The sequence below is a fragment of the Castanea sativa genome, chromosome 4 (genome assembly GCF_040712315.1).
Source record: "Castanea sativa cultivar Marrone di Chiusa Pesio chromosome 4, ASM4071231v1".
Taxonomy (NCBI): domain Eukaryota; kingdom Viridiplantae; phylum Streptophyta; class Magnoliopsida; order Fagales; family Fagaceae; genus Castanea; species Castanea sativa.
In genome coordinates, this window is record NC_134016.1 from 45919138 (window position 1) to 45936545 (window position 17408).

General features: G+C 36.0%; 2 protein-coding genes across 3 annotated transcripts; both read left to right on the forward strand.

The window, feature by feature from the left end:
• The first annotated feature begins 1148 nt into the window (after nucleotides 1-1148).
• Nucleotides 1149-9569, forward strand: LOC142631632 (lysine-specific demethylase REF6). The gene is made up of 7 exons (XM_075805846.1): nucleotides 1149-2294; nucleotides 3086-3164; nucleotides 3525-3592; nucleotides 3708-3858; nucleotides 4409-5058; nucleotides 6126-6794; nucleotides 7350-9569. The coding sequence occupies exons 1-7, from the start codon at nucleotides 1400-1402 to the stop codon at nucleotides 9275-9277; spliced, it is 4440 nt and encodes a 1479-aa protein (XP_075661961.1). The 5' UTR covers nucleotides 1149-1399; the 3' UTR covers nucleotides 9278-9569.
• Nucleotides 9570-11610: 2041 nt separating this feature from the next.
• On the forward strand, nucleotides 11611-17381 carry LOC142631633 (zinc finger CCCH domain-containing protein 43). Of its 2 annotated transcripts, XM_075805847.1 has the most exons (6): nucleotides 11611-12416; nucleotides 13379-13444; nucleotides 14799-14918; nucleotides 15160-15432; nucleotides 16485-16757; nucleotides 16980-17381. In XM_075805847.1, the coding sequence occupies exons 1-6, from the start codon at nucleotides 11811-11813 to the stop codon at nucleotides 17184-17186; spliced, it is 1545 nt and encodes a 514-aa protein (XP_075661962.1). In that variant the 5' UTR covers nucleotides 11611-11810; the 3' UTR covers nucleotides 17187-17381. The 2 variants fall into 2 exon arrangements, with proteins under 2 accessions (XP_075661962.1, XP_075661963.1); XM_075805848.1 differs by lacking the exon at nucleotides 16485-16757.
• The last annotated feature ends 27 nt before the right edge of the window (nucleotides 17382-17408 follow it).

The window sequence follows — 17408 nt, forward strand, 5'->3', positions numbered from 1 at the left end:
AATATTCACCACAGAACAATGACATACATTTAGATTTAAGATACATAAAATGTATGTTTGGGAATTTTTTTTTGATAATTTTTTTTCATAATACTTATAAAAAGAAATAATTTTTTTAGTAATTTTTATATTAATTGTGTTACAAAATTTAAATCTTAGTATATTTTAATAAAAGTGAAAAGTTAAATTATTTACAAAAACAGCCGAGACAAAAAACAAAACCTTTTTCTACAATCCCGACATGCGCACCAAGCATATATAGATATTTTCTTATGAGTTATTTTTATTGTTATTCAAAATTACCTACTCAAATTTGAGATTTTCACACTAAGGGTCTGTTTGAATATAATTTATTTTGTTAAAATTGAAAATTTATTACTGAAAGAATTATAGATAAAGGTAAAAGTTAACTGAAATAGTATATTGGGGTCTATAAATAGTATCAAAAGTGCAGTGGAGTCTATGAATAGTAACAAAAATAAGCTGAACAGTGAAATAATTTTCATTTTTCATTGGTATCCAGACGGCGGCTAATATATATTTATATTGAGTGTGAATTTTGAAAATCTAACCGTTAGATTGCATGTTCTTATTACATCCTTAATGCTTACAAAATTTCAAGAAAATCAAAAATCAATTACTATGTTATCAAATAAATGTTATAATTTCAAGTTTTTGTAATCTAAAATTGTATATAAAAAATAAGTTAATTGATCAAATAGTATATAATATCCAATTTGAACAAAATTTGATAGGCATGTTAAGAACATAAAGAACATAAAATTTAACCGTTAGATTTTCAAAATTTACACTCAAAAAAGAAATATATGAGATATTTGGAAAGAAATTTTGTTCACTGTGAAAACTTTGTCATCTATTTAATAATAATTGGGTCTCGTCAACGAGTAACTTTAGGATAATCGTTAATAAACCATTTTAGAAAAATCTTGACACATCTTCTATCCAAAAGTTAAAAAAGAAAAGTGTTCAAAATAAAAATTATTTACTTTTTAATTTTTCAAATGGTCTAAAAATGGCAGCAAAAGTAAATTGATGAGAAAAGACAGTCAAATTGAGAGAGAGTCTCCAAACCCAGAATAAAACCCCACTCACATGCTACATGTCTACTCACACTCCTACTCTGCCCCTCAAAAAACAAACAATTTCACCATTTCTCTCTTTCTCTCCTCTGTCACATTAAAATAAAAACAGAGCAAATTCTTCTCTTCTCTTTTTTCCTTTTTTTTCCCCTTTTTTATATTCAAAGCTCCAAAAAAAATGAAGCACAAAGATTCTCAATAGCTTCTTCTTCTCTCAAAAACCCAAAAATGAAAAATCTTTTGTAATACCCAGGAAAAAAAAATTTGAGCTCTTTTTGCGTGTGTGTTTTTCTTTGTTAATGGCAGCTTCAGAAGCAGCTCAAGAGGTTGTACTTCCATGGCTAAAAACCCTACCTTTAGCCCCAGAGTACCGCCCTTCACTGTCCGAGTTCCAAGATCCGATTTCCTACATTTTCAAGATCGAGAAAGAGGCTTCCAAGTACGGAATCTGCAAAATCGTCCCACCCGTGCCTCCATCGCCGAAGAAGACCGTGATTCCGAACTTGAACCAGTCTCTATTGGCCCGAAACCCGGATTCCGACCCGAAATCCGCCCCCACATTCACGACCCGGCAGCAGCAGATCGGGTTTTGCCCGAGGAAGCCCCGACCCGTGCAGAGGCCCGTCTGGCAGAGCGGCGAGTGCTACACGTTTCAGGAATTCGAGGCCAAAGCGAAGGCGTTTGAGAAAGCGTATTTGAAGAAATGTGGTGGTAGCGGTAGTGGGAATGGGAATGGGAAGAAAACGACGCCGCTTTCGGCTTTGGAAATCGAGACCCTTTACTGGAAAGCCACTGTGGATAAGCCTTTCAGGGTTGAGTATGCTAACGACATGCCCGGCTCGGCTTTCGTGCCATTGGACTCGAAGAAGAGCAAGATTAGTAGTAGCAGCAGCAGCAGCTGCGAGGGTGTGAGCTTGGGAGAGACTGCTTGGAATATGAGAGGTGTGTCAAGGGCTAATGGGTCGTTGTTGAAGTTCATGAAGGAGGAGATTCCAGGGGTTACTTCGCCTATGGTGTATGTGGCTATGATGTTTAGCTGGTTTGCTTGGCATGTGGAGGATCATGATTTGCATAGCTTGAATTACTTGCACATGGGTGCCGGGAAGACCTGGTATGGCGTGCCCAGAGAGGCTGCCGTCGCGTTCGAGGAGGTGGTTAGAGTTCATGGTTATGGTGGAGAGATCAATCCTCTTGGTGAGTTGTTTTTTGACGAGTTGGGGTTCCCCTGTTTTTTAAAGTTTATAATGTGTGTTTGTGTTTGTAATTTTGTTGGAGATTGATGCATTTGGTTGTTTATAACTGATGAAGAACTGTTTTAGAAATGATATGGGTTGACAAAGAGATTACTCTGTTCTTGTGGGGTCAAGTTGTTTAGATTGGTTAAAGGAGTTAAGCAATTAAACTAAACTTGTTTCGACAAGTTCAGAGGTTGATAGTTAATTTGATGATTCTCGATTGTTTTGATAACAGTTGGTTAACTACTTTAAGCAATTAAAGGAGTTAAGCAGAGAAACTAACTTGTTTTGTCCTTGTTTCTAATGTGTGTGTGTGTAGGAAATTCCGTTGCAAATTGATAAACTTGGTTGTTTATAGCGGATGAAGAATGTTTTAGAAAGGATATGGATTTACATATACATTACCCTGATTTTGTGCAAGTTTATGTGTGTGAAATTTCATTGGAAATTGTTGCATTTTGATGTTTATGACTGATGAAGAATGTTTTGGAAAGTCTGGGTTGACAAAGAGATCACTCTGTCCTTAGGGTCATGTTAGTTAGATTGCTTAAAAGAGTTTAGCAATTAAACTAACCTGTTTCAACAAATTGGAAGAATAATATTTCATTTTATGTTTCTCTAACCTTCAAAGCTAATATGTTTTTTTAAGGGTTGGTTAATTTCTTTGTTGCGTAAAGGAGTTAAGTTGCTTTGTATGTTTCTCTATACATTGTAACCTACTAAGCATATTTTTCATTTATCTTTGGTCAGTTACTTTTGCAACTCTGGGGGAGAAGACCACAGTGATGTCACCTGAAGTATTTATCGGTGCAGGGGTTCCGTGTTGCAGGTGAGCTTGTGATTTTTGTTCCTGTTCTGCTTCTCAATGTTCTGTTTTGGCTTTCTATGGACATACTAAGATGAAATTCAAAGCATGAATCACATTTAATGGCTTGAATAACTAATGATGTTATTAGCTTAGGATTAACTTTTGCTCTGATTCCTCTAACCTGCACTTTCAACCTGATTAATGGTAGAAGTTGAAATATTGGTTGAAAGAGAATAAAATCACATTGATTGCACACTGAAAATATTCTTTGCAATCCATTACAGCATCCTTGATTATAGCTGCTTGTGATATGCATTCATTATCTTAGGTATGGCATGAATTCATATGTGTCTCTTACTCTTGTCAATTGCTTCAAATCAGGTTAGTGCAAAATGCTGGGGAATTTGTTGTCACTTTCCCAAGAGCCTATCATACAGGGTTTAGTCATGGTGAGAAACCTTTCAGTTTTAATATGGTAGTGTGAGGTTGGAATTGTAATGGTGACTCTTGTTGCTGTTATTAAATGAGAATACCTATTTCATCCCTTTGATTTTGGAAATTTAGGGTTTAATTGTGGGGAGGCAGCTAATATTGCAACTCCTGAATGGTTGAGGGTTGCTAAAGATGCTGCTATTCGAAGAGCTTCTATCAATTATCCTCCCATGGTGTCTCATTTCCAGTTACTATATGATCTTGCACTGGCATTACATTCAAGGTTTGTTTCATTTCCATTTTACGTTTGTTTCTCACTATTACACTAGCTGTTTCATTCTTCCTGTACCTTGCTGAAGGCTTTCCCAATGCATGCTTCATTCTCAATCCGATCAATACATTTACTATATATGTATCTTATTGCTGATATTAAGATATTAACTGAATTTGAAGTCTTCATTGCCTACACTGTGGAAATGTTCTAGTAAAATGCATTGCTTGTTTCATGTTTAAATTTTTTCATTTGGTAATATTTATAACTAATTGCTTTGCTTTGTGATTTTCATCGCTTCAAGTTTTTGGTATTTTTGGGTTGTTCCTGTCTTTGTTATATTATTTCTCTGTGAAATACAAGAGACATAAATCCTAGTGAGAAATTTCCAATGTGCCACAAAGTCTTCCAAAATTGTGTTATAAGTTGTCAGAAGCACAATAGATTAAAAAGTAAATTTCCCAAATGAATTAGTTGGTACTAGAAATGTTAGAAGAAGTGAATGAATAGAGATACTTGTTGGGTTTATAGGCCCCCTTAATTTTCCATTTTCTCTGTGCAGAATGCCTATGGGCAACAGTGCTGGACCAAGAAGTTCACGCCTAAAAGATAAGAAAAAGGGAGAAGGAGAAACAGTGGTTAAAGAGCTATTTGCACAGAATGTAGTACAGAACAATGAACTGCTTCACATTCTTGGAAAAGGATCTTCCATTGTACTTCTTCCAAGAAGTTCTTCGGACGTATCTGTTTGTTCTAAATTACGTGTTGGATCCCAGTTAAGAGTAAACCCCACGCTGACCCCTGGTTTTTGCAGTTCTAAGGAAGTGAACCAGGGAATTGGGCAAGTTAAAAGTTTTCTTCCAGTGAAAGGAAAGTTTAGCTCTTTTTATGAGAGGAGCAGAATATCCTCATCAAGTGGATTTGATAATATCTGCTCCTCGAATTCTAAGACATTGAATACAGACAGTGAAAGAGGAAGTGCAGGTCAAGGTGATGGGTTGTCAGATCAGAGACTCTTTTCATGTGTCACATGTGGAATTCTAAGCTTTGCTTGCGTTGCTATCGTTCAACCAAGAGAAGCAGCTTCTAGATACCTTATGACGGCTGATTGTAGCTTCCTTAATGATTGGGCTGTTGGTTCTGGAATAACTGGTAATGGGTTCACTGTTGCTAATGGGCATGCAATTACTTCTGATCAGAATACTCATCCAGGTAGTTTTACTAGTAAAACATCCTTTGCAAACCAGCCATCGTTATATGATCTTATGTTGTGGTTAAGTACAAATTTGCTGTGTTTTCTGTCATTTGCTACACTTAACCTTGTGTACTAGACATGACATCTATGTCATTATGTGCCTTTCTGGTGAGCTATCCAGGGTTTTAGTCCTTTCATTATTTTATTTTATTTATCAGTGTGGTTATAGCCAGCCTATTATACTCACTTCTAGGTGCATGGACCTTAATTTTCTTTTCTTTCATTTTATTTTGATAATTGCTGCTTCTCTCCTAAAACATCAATGCCACTCCTAAATCTTTCTTCTTCTTTTTTTCCACTTTTCTTTTGGGGTTTGGTGGGTTACATTTTTGTTTGGTAATGCTTAATGTTTATTCCTCTGTTGATTGTAGCAGTTATCCACCTTTCCTCTCTTGCAATTTCTGTAGTAGATCTGTGATTTGTAACTGCTCTAATAGTCTAATCCAAATTTCTCCTTTGAACTAATAGAAGTTGGGAAGACATGTTAAAGGAATCCAAATCTCTCATATAAAAGGATTAGCGGAGACAAAGCACCTGATATTGCTTATTGTAATTATAGTTTTTTTCCTGGGCTGTGTAACAGTTACTGAAACAACTAACTTTTCATTTACATAGTTTTAATGAAAGTATATTCTTACTTTGAGTGCAACTACTTATTATGTTGCAGGGATTCTTTGTTATAATCATATTATTCATATCTAATGTTCTGCACAATTATCCTAGTGGCTAACCCCAAGGGGTAACATAATCTGATGGGGACCATACCTTATGAAGTAGAGGTTACTAGTTTGAATCTCCTTTCCCCCTTCTCTTGGGGCCAAAGCTCACATAATGAAAAACAATTATCCTAGTGGCTAAGTTTTACCTTTAGCCTGCATATAATTCTGACATTGTATTTTGCGCAGGCTTTCTATTTTCATAAATTGGTCTGTTTTAATAGTGTCTCTTTAAAGTTATATTGTTTTAGATTGCCTCAAAGAAGGTTGTATTTGGTAGATTTATGCATTTTTGCTTGTGTGTGTAGGATGGATGGAGAAAAGTATCGGTTTGTTTGATGTCCCTGTTCAATCTCTTCATGGCCAACATCAGATGGAAGATCAAAGTTATGAAGTGGTTTCAAACACTGAGACACAGAGAGAGCCGTCTGCTCTTGGCCTATTAGCTATGACTTATGGAAATTCGTCTGACTCTGAGGATGATCAGGGTGAACCAGATTTTCCTGCATGTGCAGATAAAAAAAAGTTGACAAATAGTTCGTCAGAAAGTATATACCAGGGTGATAATTCTGGTTTGCCCTCTATGCAGGACTGCCCCCAGGGTGCAACTGGGGTTTGCAGTCCCTCTCTATCAAGACATGGTGTTGAGGATGGAAGTAATCAAACTTCTGACTGCTCTGCTGAGTTTAGAACAGATGATCTTGCTTCCAGAAGATCGGATGGATTGATGGATACATTTAGTGATCCAATTACAGTATCACATGTTTCTTCGGATTGTTCTCTGGATGTCCATGATGTTGAGCAAACAAAGTTTGGCAAGGAAAATGTACCAAGAGAGAATAAAAATATGTCATTTGCTCCAAGATCTGATGAAGACTCTTCTAGAATGCATGTCTTCTGTCTCGAGCATGCCAAAGAAGTAGAAAAGCAACTTCGTCCAATAGGAGGAGTGCATATATTGCTCCTTTGTCATCCAGGTGCATGCTCTAACAATTCTTCATTTACAACATGGACATTTTCCCCATTAATTTCCATGAAAAGCCAAAGCTAAGAAACTTATATAATAATAAAAAAAGGCCAAAGATACAGGAGGGAGAGAGATGAAAGATTAGGTTTATTATGGGGTTGAGGGCTTGAGATTAAATTAGCTGTGAATATAGGAAGTCTGAGAAGTTTTAGCATGGTGAATTATATAATTTCACGTAGTGATATGCTGACTTTAGTTTTATCCAAGTGGCAAGATGTTCTCAGATTGAAAAGATATCTGTAATGATATAGTAACCTAATTTGCATAGTCAAGAGTCTTTTACCATGTGCTAAAATTTACATATTTCATGATTTTATGTCATTTGCTGTGAACTGGCATTTTAAGCTTCATTGGTGGAATTTATTTGCCACTTTCAATGAAATGGTTTATTATCTAGATGTCTTGCATCTTTGAAAAGATTATTGTTTGTAGTTTTTCCCATGTATAGATCTTAATTATCATCTGTCCTCTAATCATCCTCATTTATTTGTAATATCACCTGCAGACTATCCCAAGATAGTGGATGATGCAAAGTCGCTGGCAGAAGAAATGGCAATTGATTATCCCTGGAACAATATCACATTCAGGGATGCCACCAAAGAGGACGAGGATAGGATCCGGTCAGCTCTGGATAGCCAGGAAGCAATTCCTGGGAATGGAGATTGGGCTGTAAAGCTGGGTATCAATCTCTTTTATAGTGCCAACCTCAGCCGCTCTCCTCTGTATAGTAAGCAGATGCCTTACAATTCTGTTATATATAATGCATTTGGCCGTTGTTCTCCGGCTAGCTCTCCCAAAAAAGCTAAAGTCTATAGGAGGAGATCTGGCAGGCAGAGAAAAGTGGTGGCAGGGAAATGGTGTGGGAAAGTCTGGATGTCACATCAGGTTCATCCCTTCTTGGCGAAAGGGGATTCTGATGAAGAAGAAGAAGAAGACATGAGCTTCCAAACTTGGACAATGCCAGATGAGAAGCTTGAGATAAAATCAGAAAGTACCCATAAAAGTGAAACCACCATGGTTGCCAGAAAATATGGTAGGAAGAGAAAGATGACAGTAGAAAGTGGGTCTGCCAAAAAGGCCAAATTTATTGATAGAGGAGATGCATTTTTTGATTATTCAGCGGAAGATAATTCTCATCAGCAGGGTAGGACCCTTAGAGGCAAGCTGGCCAAATCTATAGAGAGAGATGAAGCAGTTTCAGATGATTCATTGGATAATTATTCTCATGAGCTGCAAAGGACCTCTAAAAGCAAGGAAGCCTTTTTTGATGAGAGAGAAGATGCAGTTTCTGATGATTCACTGATGGATGATTCTCATCAGCAGCATAGGAGGATTCATAGGGGCAAGCAATCAAAATGTTTTGACAAAGAAGATGCAATCTCAGATAGTTCACTAGGGCATAATTTTCATCAGCATAATAGGAGGATTGTTAAAAGCAAGATTAGGAGAGAAGCATTTTCTGATGATTCTCTTGAGGGTAATTCTCATCAGCAGATCAAGAGGTATAATAGAAGGAATCAAGCCAAATGTATCGAGAGAGAAGATGCAGTTTTGGATGATTCACTTGGGGTTAATTCACATAAGCAGCACAGGAGGCTTCCTAAAATCAAGCAAGCCACAAGCATTGAGAGAGAAGATGCAGTTTCGGATGTTCCACTGGACGATGATTCTCATCAGCAGCATAGGAGGATTCTTCGAAGCAAGCCAATGAGAGCAGAAATCAGTCAGCCTATGAAGAAAGGGCCCCCCCGCCGTGTGAAAAAAGGGACCTCTTGGGCTACAAAACAGGTGCCCCGTCGGCCAATCAAAAGAGAGAGCCCTCAGCTAATGAAACAGCAGACTCCTCGACTTCGAAATAATCAGAGTGAACGGAATTCTAGTCATATTGGCTTATTAGTTGAAGAGGACCAAGGTGGACCAAGCACACGCCTCAGGAAAAGAACCAAAAAGACCATGAAAGAGTCTGAAGCTAAACCAAAAGCAAAGAAGCAAGCTAGTAGGATAAAAGTTAGAAAGAATGCTTCAGTTGTGAAGGCTCCAGCTGGACACAATGATCCAAAAATAGGGGATGGGGAAGTAGAATTCCTGTGTGACATTGAGGGGTGTACCATGAGTTTTGGCTCAAAACATGAGCTTGTCTTGCATAAGAGAAATGTCTGTCCAGTCAAGGGCTGTGGAAAGAAGTTCTTCTCGCATAAATATCTGGTGCAGCATCGTCGAGTACACCTGGATGAACGGCCTCTTAGGTGTCCTTGGAAGGGCTGCAAGATGACATTCAAGTGGGCATGGGCTCGAACTGAACATATTAGGGTTCACACAGGTGCTCGTCCTTATGTGTGTGGTGAGCCAGGCTGTGGGCAGACATTCCGATTTGTGTCAGATTTCAGTCGTCACAAGCGGAAGACAGGTCATTCAGCAAAGAAGGGAAGGTAGTAATTCAATGGAACAGGGATGTAATTTACCATTGCTAGCAAATATGTTGTTCAATTGACAGGGTTAGGGATAGGTTTAAAGATAGGGTTAGGATTTCCCTGTAATTGCCATTCAGAGCAACTGTAACAATTCTGTTTGCCTGGGGTCTTCATTGGACCCAGTTATTTGCTGCAACCAGAGCAATTGCTTGGATGCTCAACATTCTTCGCCAGTCAATGTCTGTCACATTCTAACCCTGGTAACCATAACTACATAATCAATGTGTTGAAAAATAGAACTAATTTTAATGGTCTGATTTTATGTTTTCATTTATTCACCTTACCATCAACACAGAATTGGTACCAGGCTCAAGTATAGAAACATGGAGGGTAAACTTACAGGATATCTCAGATGTTCGAGTATGTTGCTGGCTGGTTGAGCATTGTCATGCACAACCATTGGTGAGTATGACAGTTTTTTGTGAACCAAATGGCCCAACTGTTCTCCTCTATATGTTGCATAGTCTGTGCTTCCATGAATGTTCAAGTACTGCAACTAGTTTCTTAGGCCCTCCACGTATTACATGACTTGCATGCATATTCCTTTTTGTTATTCTTTGTTAGGTTCTCGATAATGTTTATATAGTGATAACATTTTTATTTATTTTTTTAAATATATGCTTGAATCAATCAACAACTAACTTTTTATAACCCATATCAGGACTACTAATCAAAACTTTGTCATAAGCTACAAGTAAACAGCAAATAAACTTCCTTAAAATAAAACTAATTTATTTGTTTAACTTTTGTTGCACACAGCTAGTTGCATACATTCATTCACGGCCTGGGGAATCTTGTTTTGAAAATATAATTTCGTTTATAATTTTGAAATGGTAAAATTTTATTTTAAGAACATGATTTCAAGGGAATCTTGTTTTGAAAATATAATTTCATTTATAATTTTGAAATAGTAAAATTTTATTTTAAGAACACGATTTCAATTGACATGATGCACTCTGTACACACTAGGATATGATAATCAGTGCTTTTTATTTATTTATTTATTTTTTGGTCTCACGTTTAAGCGTACATAGGTTAACAGCAAATAGACTTAGCAAAAAGCAAATCAATCCACAAAGTCCATGAAGAGCTAACGGTTTAGAAGAATTTGAACATTAAAGAAGGCCAAATTTATACACACCAAAGACTTAAAAGACAGCAATTTTTTCAATAAAGCTAGAGAAAGAGGAGCGTCATTTGATTGGAGCCTGTGGTGGGCCTCAATTTATACTGAGAGTATTTAATATCAGTTTTCTCATAAATAAAAAATAAAAAAGATTTACACTGAGAGACTATGACACCTCAGGCATGGAATAACGTTGCAATCCGCAGGTTGTCGTTGTTAAATTATCTTCAGTTTTTAATGCTTAACCCTCCAAAGCTATTATTATAAAATTTCAAATTTATTGCTACAAGTTTTAATGATTTCATATTTACATCTACTGTTTCAAATCAAAACCATCAACTCTCTTTCTAAAAAAGAAAGAAACCATCAACTCTTTTCTTTTTGAGTAAAAAATACCATCAACTCTAATTGGCCAACAAAAAACTCTTATTTCACCATTTATAAAACGTCTTCTTGTTGGAGTAATGATAGAGATATAAACTTTTTTACAAAAATTTTTACAAACTATTGATGTGGTGAACAGTTATTAATAAATGAAAAAATAATATTAATGATGCGTTTAAATAAAAACTAAATAAAATGTTATAAAATAGTTTATGATTGTTGCATTACTTTTCTTCTATTCTATTAAATTAAAATTCATATTCAATGATTATTAAATTATTAAAAAGCTAACTAATGTTATAACTTATAAGGACATTGGTTTAAGAATAATTTTATAAGTTTTTTAAATAAAAAATAAAAAAAAGATTTTCTAACCATTTTTTATTAAAATAATATTAAATTTTATTTAAAATAATAAACTAACAAATATCCTAAAAACACTCGTAAATTAGATGCTTGACTTAAAACCCCACTTATCTTATGTAATTTACTATATTTGACAAAAGCCTAATCTAGAACCTCTTCTTTTTTACTCTTTCCTTTTTCATTGTCATTTATTTTTGCTAACAAAATCTTTGACTATGAAGACCATAACTTCCCTCAAAAAAAGAAAAAGAAAAAGAAAAAAAAGACCACAATTAATTTAATTACTAACCCCCCCCCCCCCCCAACAAACACACACACTTTTCAAAAAAACACACACAAACCCCAAAAAAAAAAAAAAAAAATTATATATATATATATATATATATATATATATATATATATATTGTGATAACAATAGAGAGCAGCCATGTACGTTTTCTCCCAAAGACCTTTGTAGTACCTGAACGTATACATTTATTATATACCCATCAAAAGTAACACCTTTTCATACCCAAACAAAAAAAAAAAGAAAAAGAAAAACCCTTTTTTTTTCTTCTCTGTCACTTCACTTTTTTCCCCAAAATTTTTTGGTTAAATTAGGGTTTTGAAATGTGGAGGTATGATGGGATCTTCTGAATCAATCTCAGTACCCAATTCCAATCCCAATACCAACGGTCTGGAATTAGGGTTAGATTCTTCACAATCCCCAAACCCTAATCCCGATCTGGACAACCAAACACTGCCGGATCCAAAAGTGGAGGAGCTCAATGAGAAGCTTGAGAGGTTGGATTTGAAGGAGGAACCGGACTCGAAGAAGAAGAGCGAGGAGGAGAAAGAAGAGGAGAAAGAGGAGGAGAAAGATGGGAGCTTTGGGTTGAAAGAGGTGGTGAGAGAGAAGAGTGATTTGAATGAAGAAGAGGAAGAAGAGAAGAGGGGTGGGAGTGAATGGAGCTATGGAAATGAGAATGAGAATGAGAATGAGGATGAGGTTGTGATTGGGATTGATAAGGTGGTAGTGGAAAGTGGTGGTGGTGGTGGAAGTGGTGGTAGTGGTAGTGGTGATGAGGTGGAGAAGAAGGAGGAGAGAAATGGGGGTGGAAAGAAGTTTCAGTATCAGTATCCGGTGAGACCCGAGGCCGAAGATTGCTCATTTTATTTGAAGACTGGGACTTGTAAGTTTGGATCCAATTGCAGGTTCAATCATCCTGTCAAAAGGAAAAACCAGGTATATATATTGTAAAACTCTATGCAGATACTATGTGTGTTTTTTTATGTATGTATATATGTGTGTGTGCGAATTGAGAATAAGGCTGCCTACCGTGAACTCTCCCAAACCCTGCAAAAAACAAGAGCTTTGTGCACTGGGTACGACCCATTTAGGCATGTTTGTATATATGTGTGTTTATTGGTCTATAGTGTTGTTTTAGCAATGTGTGGAACTTCGTGTTTGTGGGGGATGTGTTCAATGGTGTGTTGAGTTATGATGATGATGATGATTTTTTTTTTTTGGTGAGAGGATGTGTACTTATAATCTTATATACTAGTAACATAACTTTACTACACTATGCAATACTACACACACACACAGGAATGTATATATTTCTATGATTGTGTTTATTTGTCTAAATTGTTGTTTTTGCAAAAGGGTAAGGTGGGTCTGTGTTGTGGATGTGTGGAACTCTGTGTTTGTTTGTGGGCAAGTGTTAGTTGGTGTGTTGAGTTATGATGATAACAATCATTTTGTGAGGAGGAATGTGTACTGGTTTGGAGATGGGGAGTTTTATTAATGTTTGAGAGGAGAATGGTCTTGCAGTGGACAGGAAGTGGGGGGTGGTTGTGATATATATTTTTTGGTTACTAATTTGTTGTTGTTGTGATATTGGGGATTCTGGTGGGTTGGATTTTGTATGGTAGTTCTTTTTAGGGCTGAGTTAGTTTTAAGGGAAATTAGTTTTGTTTCTGAAAATTTTTTTATATGATTTCATTTTCTTCTTAATTGAAATTTAATGGAGGGAATTAGTAGAATGACCTCTTCTTCTTTTTTTCCTCAATGGATGGAATATTTGTTAAAATTAATGGTAGTGGGTATATTAGGGTTTTAGCTTTCAAGTGGCACTTTTCTTTTTCTATTTTTCTATAGTGCTGATTTTTTGCTTTTTGGGCTTTTTTTATTTTATCAATTTGAAGGCTATTAAGGACAAGGTGAAGGAAAAAGAAGAACTCGCAGAGAGGCCGGGCCAGTTGGAATGCAAGGTTCTTATTATTGTTATTATGGTTCTCACAATCATCTTTATGAGTTGATTTTAACAGGAATTTTTTTTAGTACGCATCATATCTTCCATGACTTCTTTTTAGAATTGTTTCAATTATTTGTGTATTAATTTTATGGCCCAAGATAGACTTCGTTGAAGGATTTTTACTATTGTATTTATGATTCTTTGCATTTGACCCTAGATACTTAGAATATTCCTGATTCAATTAATTTGGCATTGCCAATAGGTCAATAGGGTCCTACCATAGTGAGTAAAAACTTAAGGCATCTATAAGGGAGGGTGGGTACTTCAGTTTGAATTTTTACTTTGGAAAAACTAATTGGGCTGCTTGGAATTTTATTTGTTTATCCTTGATTTTGATGATATTGGATTGTTATAATGTTGCTGATGTATGTCAAGAATTAAGATCATAGTTTATCTGTATGATGCTGATGTATGCCAAGATTTAAGATCTTAGTTTATCTGTAACTTTGTGATATGTATCAAATTATAGTAAGTCATTCCCTTGTAGAAATCTGAACTTAAAATCTATACCTACATTACCCACCCATTTGATCTAAAGCTTAGAGGTAGGCACAGGTAGAGAATTTCCAAGTTCTTGATAATTAAAGGCCATTGATAATTTAGTCTGGGTCTGGGTCTGGATCATTGATAATTAAAGGCCAAGTTCTTGAGAATTTTCAAGTTCTTTTAGGTTGCATTTGGGATATGAGAAAAAGTTAGCTTATTTTTGCTCCTAAAGTGGGTCCCATTGCTTTAAAAGTCAGCTTTTAGCTTTTTTTTTCTAAATACTTTCAGCAAATAGTTTTTAGTTTCAGCAAAATAAGCGGTTCCCAAATGGATCCTTAGTCTCTTGTGGAATTGCAGTTTTTTTTCCCTAGCGATAATTATGTGGGGATTGTAATACTGAGAAATAAGTATTCTTTACTTATTAAAAGTGAAAAATAAAAAGGAAAATTGTGATTGTAGTTTCTGTATGGAAGATCTGTCATCCGTTTGAATATGGGTCTGGGTCATTTAATGGCCCACGCACAATCTCTTTTAATGTGCAATGTTGTTCAAGTTAGCTGTTTATATATTACATGGAAGATGACTTAACAAAAAAAAAAATATATTACATGGAAGATAATTTTGTTAGATAATAAATCTTAAGTGACTATTTAGCCACTTTTTAATTTGATGTGTTGTTTTCAGGAAAGTACTTATTCCTTTGTGAAAGAGTATGAGACGCATTTTCTCTCCTTGTTTATGATATGATTAACTATGTGCGATCTGCATAGTGTACTAATAACAGGTTTTATCGTCTTATAATTCATCTCTTGAGCTTGTTTCAGTATTACTTGAGGTCAGGGGGATGTAAGTTTGGAAAGGCTTGTAGATACAATCACACAAGAGGAAAAACGATGGGAAGCACATTTCTAGAGCTTAATTTTCTGGGCTTGCCAATCCGACCGGTATTACTTCTGTCTATATTATGAATTCTTGATGAATCTTTGTACATCCCTTTTTTATGTTATTTTTAAACATCTCTCAAGTTATTATAAGCCCTAAGAGGTAGCACAATCGGCTGAGGCCACTAGTTCGAATTTTCCCTTCCCTTGGGGCCAAAACTTATTAAAAGAAAAAAAGCTTAAAACTATATGTAAGAGTATCTTTAGTCAATATCCCTATCAATGTCATTATAATTCATCACAGGGAGAGAAAGAGTGCCCCTACTACATGCGTACTGGCTCCTGCAAGTATGGAGCAAACTGCAAGTTTAATCATCCCGACCCTACAGCTGTGGCTGGAAGCGACCCCTCCTCAGGATTTGGTAATGGCGGATCTGTTTCATTAGGTGCTTCCCAATCATCTGTGACATCCTGGTCTCCGCCTAGAGCAATGAATGAAAACTCTCCCTTTGTGCCAGTGGTGCTTTCACCTACGCCAGGAGTTCCGCCCCAAAACTCTGATTGGAATGGGTATCAGGTACTTCATAATTTGAGTAACTTTTTCATTACTTTAATCTGGCAATTATTTTTTGGTTTCCTGCTAAATATCATGTAACAATTTCTTGTATGTCAATCTTCTTAATACAATATTTTTATCCTATAAACCTAATACCTAAATTATGGTCCTTGCGATGTCCTTATCTTTCTGGTCAAATTTGTACTGCAATCAGTGCCCAAGCTAGTTTTAATAGATGTTTTTCATGACTGCTGAGACATTGGATTTGTTACTTATTTTGGGCCCATCACAAATCCTGCGGTTGTCTTTCTTTACCCTAATTGAAGTTGAGCTTTAAATTCTGGTTCTTTTGACAGGAGCACGAATAGTCTGTTCTATCAATGCATACAAACTAGTGGGTTACCAGCCCTGTTTGTTGTCCATCTTACTTGAGTATAGCTGATTATAGGCTGTTGGGTTCAGATATTAATTGTGAAGTGGCTCAATTTTTATTTTATAATATTGTTTTTATTTAGAAGATTGCTCAATTAAAAGAAGTGTTTAAAGACATTTGAGTAGTATATATGAGACAAAACAGTTGAACATATTCATTTGTCATTTTTGATATCCTTCAAGTGACTTAAGTTAACCCCAGTTTACTATTGAGACTATGCCTCTTGGGCATCTAAAAATTATATGAAAGGTAAGTGACGTCATATGGAGGGTCTCTACCCATATATATATATATATATTGTCTAAAAGCAAATATTCTTCGTCAACATAATCCTTGAAATTAAATGCTGACAGAAAGAATTAAGGTATTTAGCAGGGGTTCTGGATGCCTTATTTCTCTAAAAAAAATTGTCAAGCGGGGTGAGGAGAAAGAATTAGTCTTTGCTGTTTTGTTTTTAAAAAATCTGGTAGATCCACGGGTGTTCCCGGCCTCAGGAACTTTTTGCACAAATGTAGACGTGTGCAACATGTTCTATTTTTGTATCTAATTATAGTTGTGCTTTATGCCTTGTGCCTCATTTCTTGGATTCCTTCCTAAATGTGTTTCCCCCATTAATTCTATTTGTTTTTGGATTGTTTAGGCTCCTGTATATACACCAGAAAGGACTATCAATCTCCCTCCCCCATATTTAATGAACCCACCAACAGCTCAAACAACCAATCTCTTTTCACATCAGCAGCAGCAGATTCAATTCGAAGACTATCCAGAACGACCTGGCCAACCTGAGTGCAGTTATTACTTAAAAACTGGGGATTGTAAGTTTAAATCTAATTGCAAATATCACCACCCTAAGAATCGGAATGTGAAGTCACCCCCATGTGCTCTCAGCGACAAGGGCCTTCCTCTGAGACCTGTAAGTTTATTCCTCTGGGCTGTACTTTTGTGAAAGAATTTGAAAACTGGGAAGTAGTTTCAAATTTCTCCCCACTAAATTGAGCCAAAATCTAGTATGATTTTGAAAAAATGACAGGAAGTTTCATACTGTTTTTAATATTTGTCTCTTCTGGAAAGTTTCTCATGTGATTTCTATTCCCTAATTAGTCCCTATAATGATTTTTTTTTCTTTGAAATCCAGGAGCAGAATATATGTGCACATTATAGTCTATATGGCATTTGCAAGTTTGGGCCGGCTTGTAAATTTGACCATCCGATAGATCCACCTTCTTCACCTATGACTGGAGTTGATCAGCATTCTTCCTATGGTATCTCTGTAACTTCAGAAAATGCTGGAGTTGCTGGGAGTGGAAGTGGAAGTGATTCCCCTCTGCAGCAGCCTGTGTAAAAATTTTTGTATCAAAGGCCCTAGCTTTTAGGAATCACAGAACCAAGGATTTGTAATATTATATTTATTAATATAACAGACACGAGTGTGGGGGTTGTTTTGAAAGGGGCTGAATAGGTTTGATGCCTGATGCCAGAAATGCCCTCTTAGCTCTTTTAATTTATCAAAATGCCATTTTCTATTTATTTTTGTTAATCATGGTTGGAATTCAAGGTCCCACTA

Excerpts from the sequence above, each read along its gene's own strand:
- LOC142631632 (XM_075805846.1), top strand. The coding sequence starts at position 1,400 with ATGGCAGCTTCAGAAGCAGCTCAAGAGGTTGTACTTCCATGGCTAAAA. Across the intron at positions 3,593-3,707 it reads TCATACAGGGTTTAGTCATG|GGTTTAATTGTGGGGAGGCA; the intron begins GTGAGAAACCTT and ends TTGGAAATTTAG. Across the intron at positions 6,795-7,349 it reads ATTGCTCCTTTGTCATCCAG|ACTATCCCAAGATAGTGGAT; the intron begins GTGCATGCTCTA and ends TATCACCTGCAG.
- LOC142631633 (XM_075805847.1), top strand. The coding sequence starts at position 11,811 with ATGATGGGATCTTCTGAATCAATCTCAGTACCCAATTCCAATCCCAAT. Across the intron at positions 12,417-13,378 it reads CTGTCAAAAGGAAAAACCAG|GCTATTAAGGACAAGGTGAA; the intron begins GTATATATATTG and ends ATCAATTTGAAG. Across the intron at positions 15,433-16,484 it reads CTGATTGGAATGGGTATCAG|GCTCCTGTATATACACCAGA; the intron begins GTACTTCATAAT and ends TGGATTGTTTAG.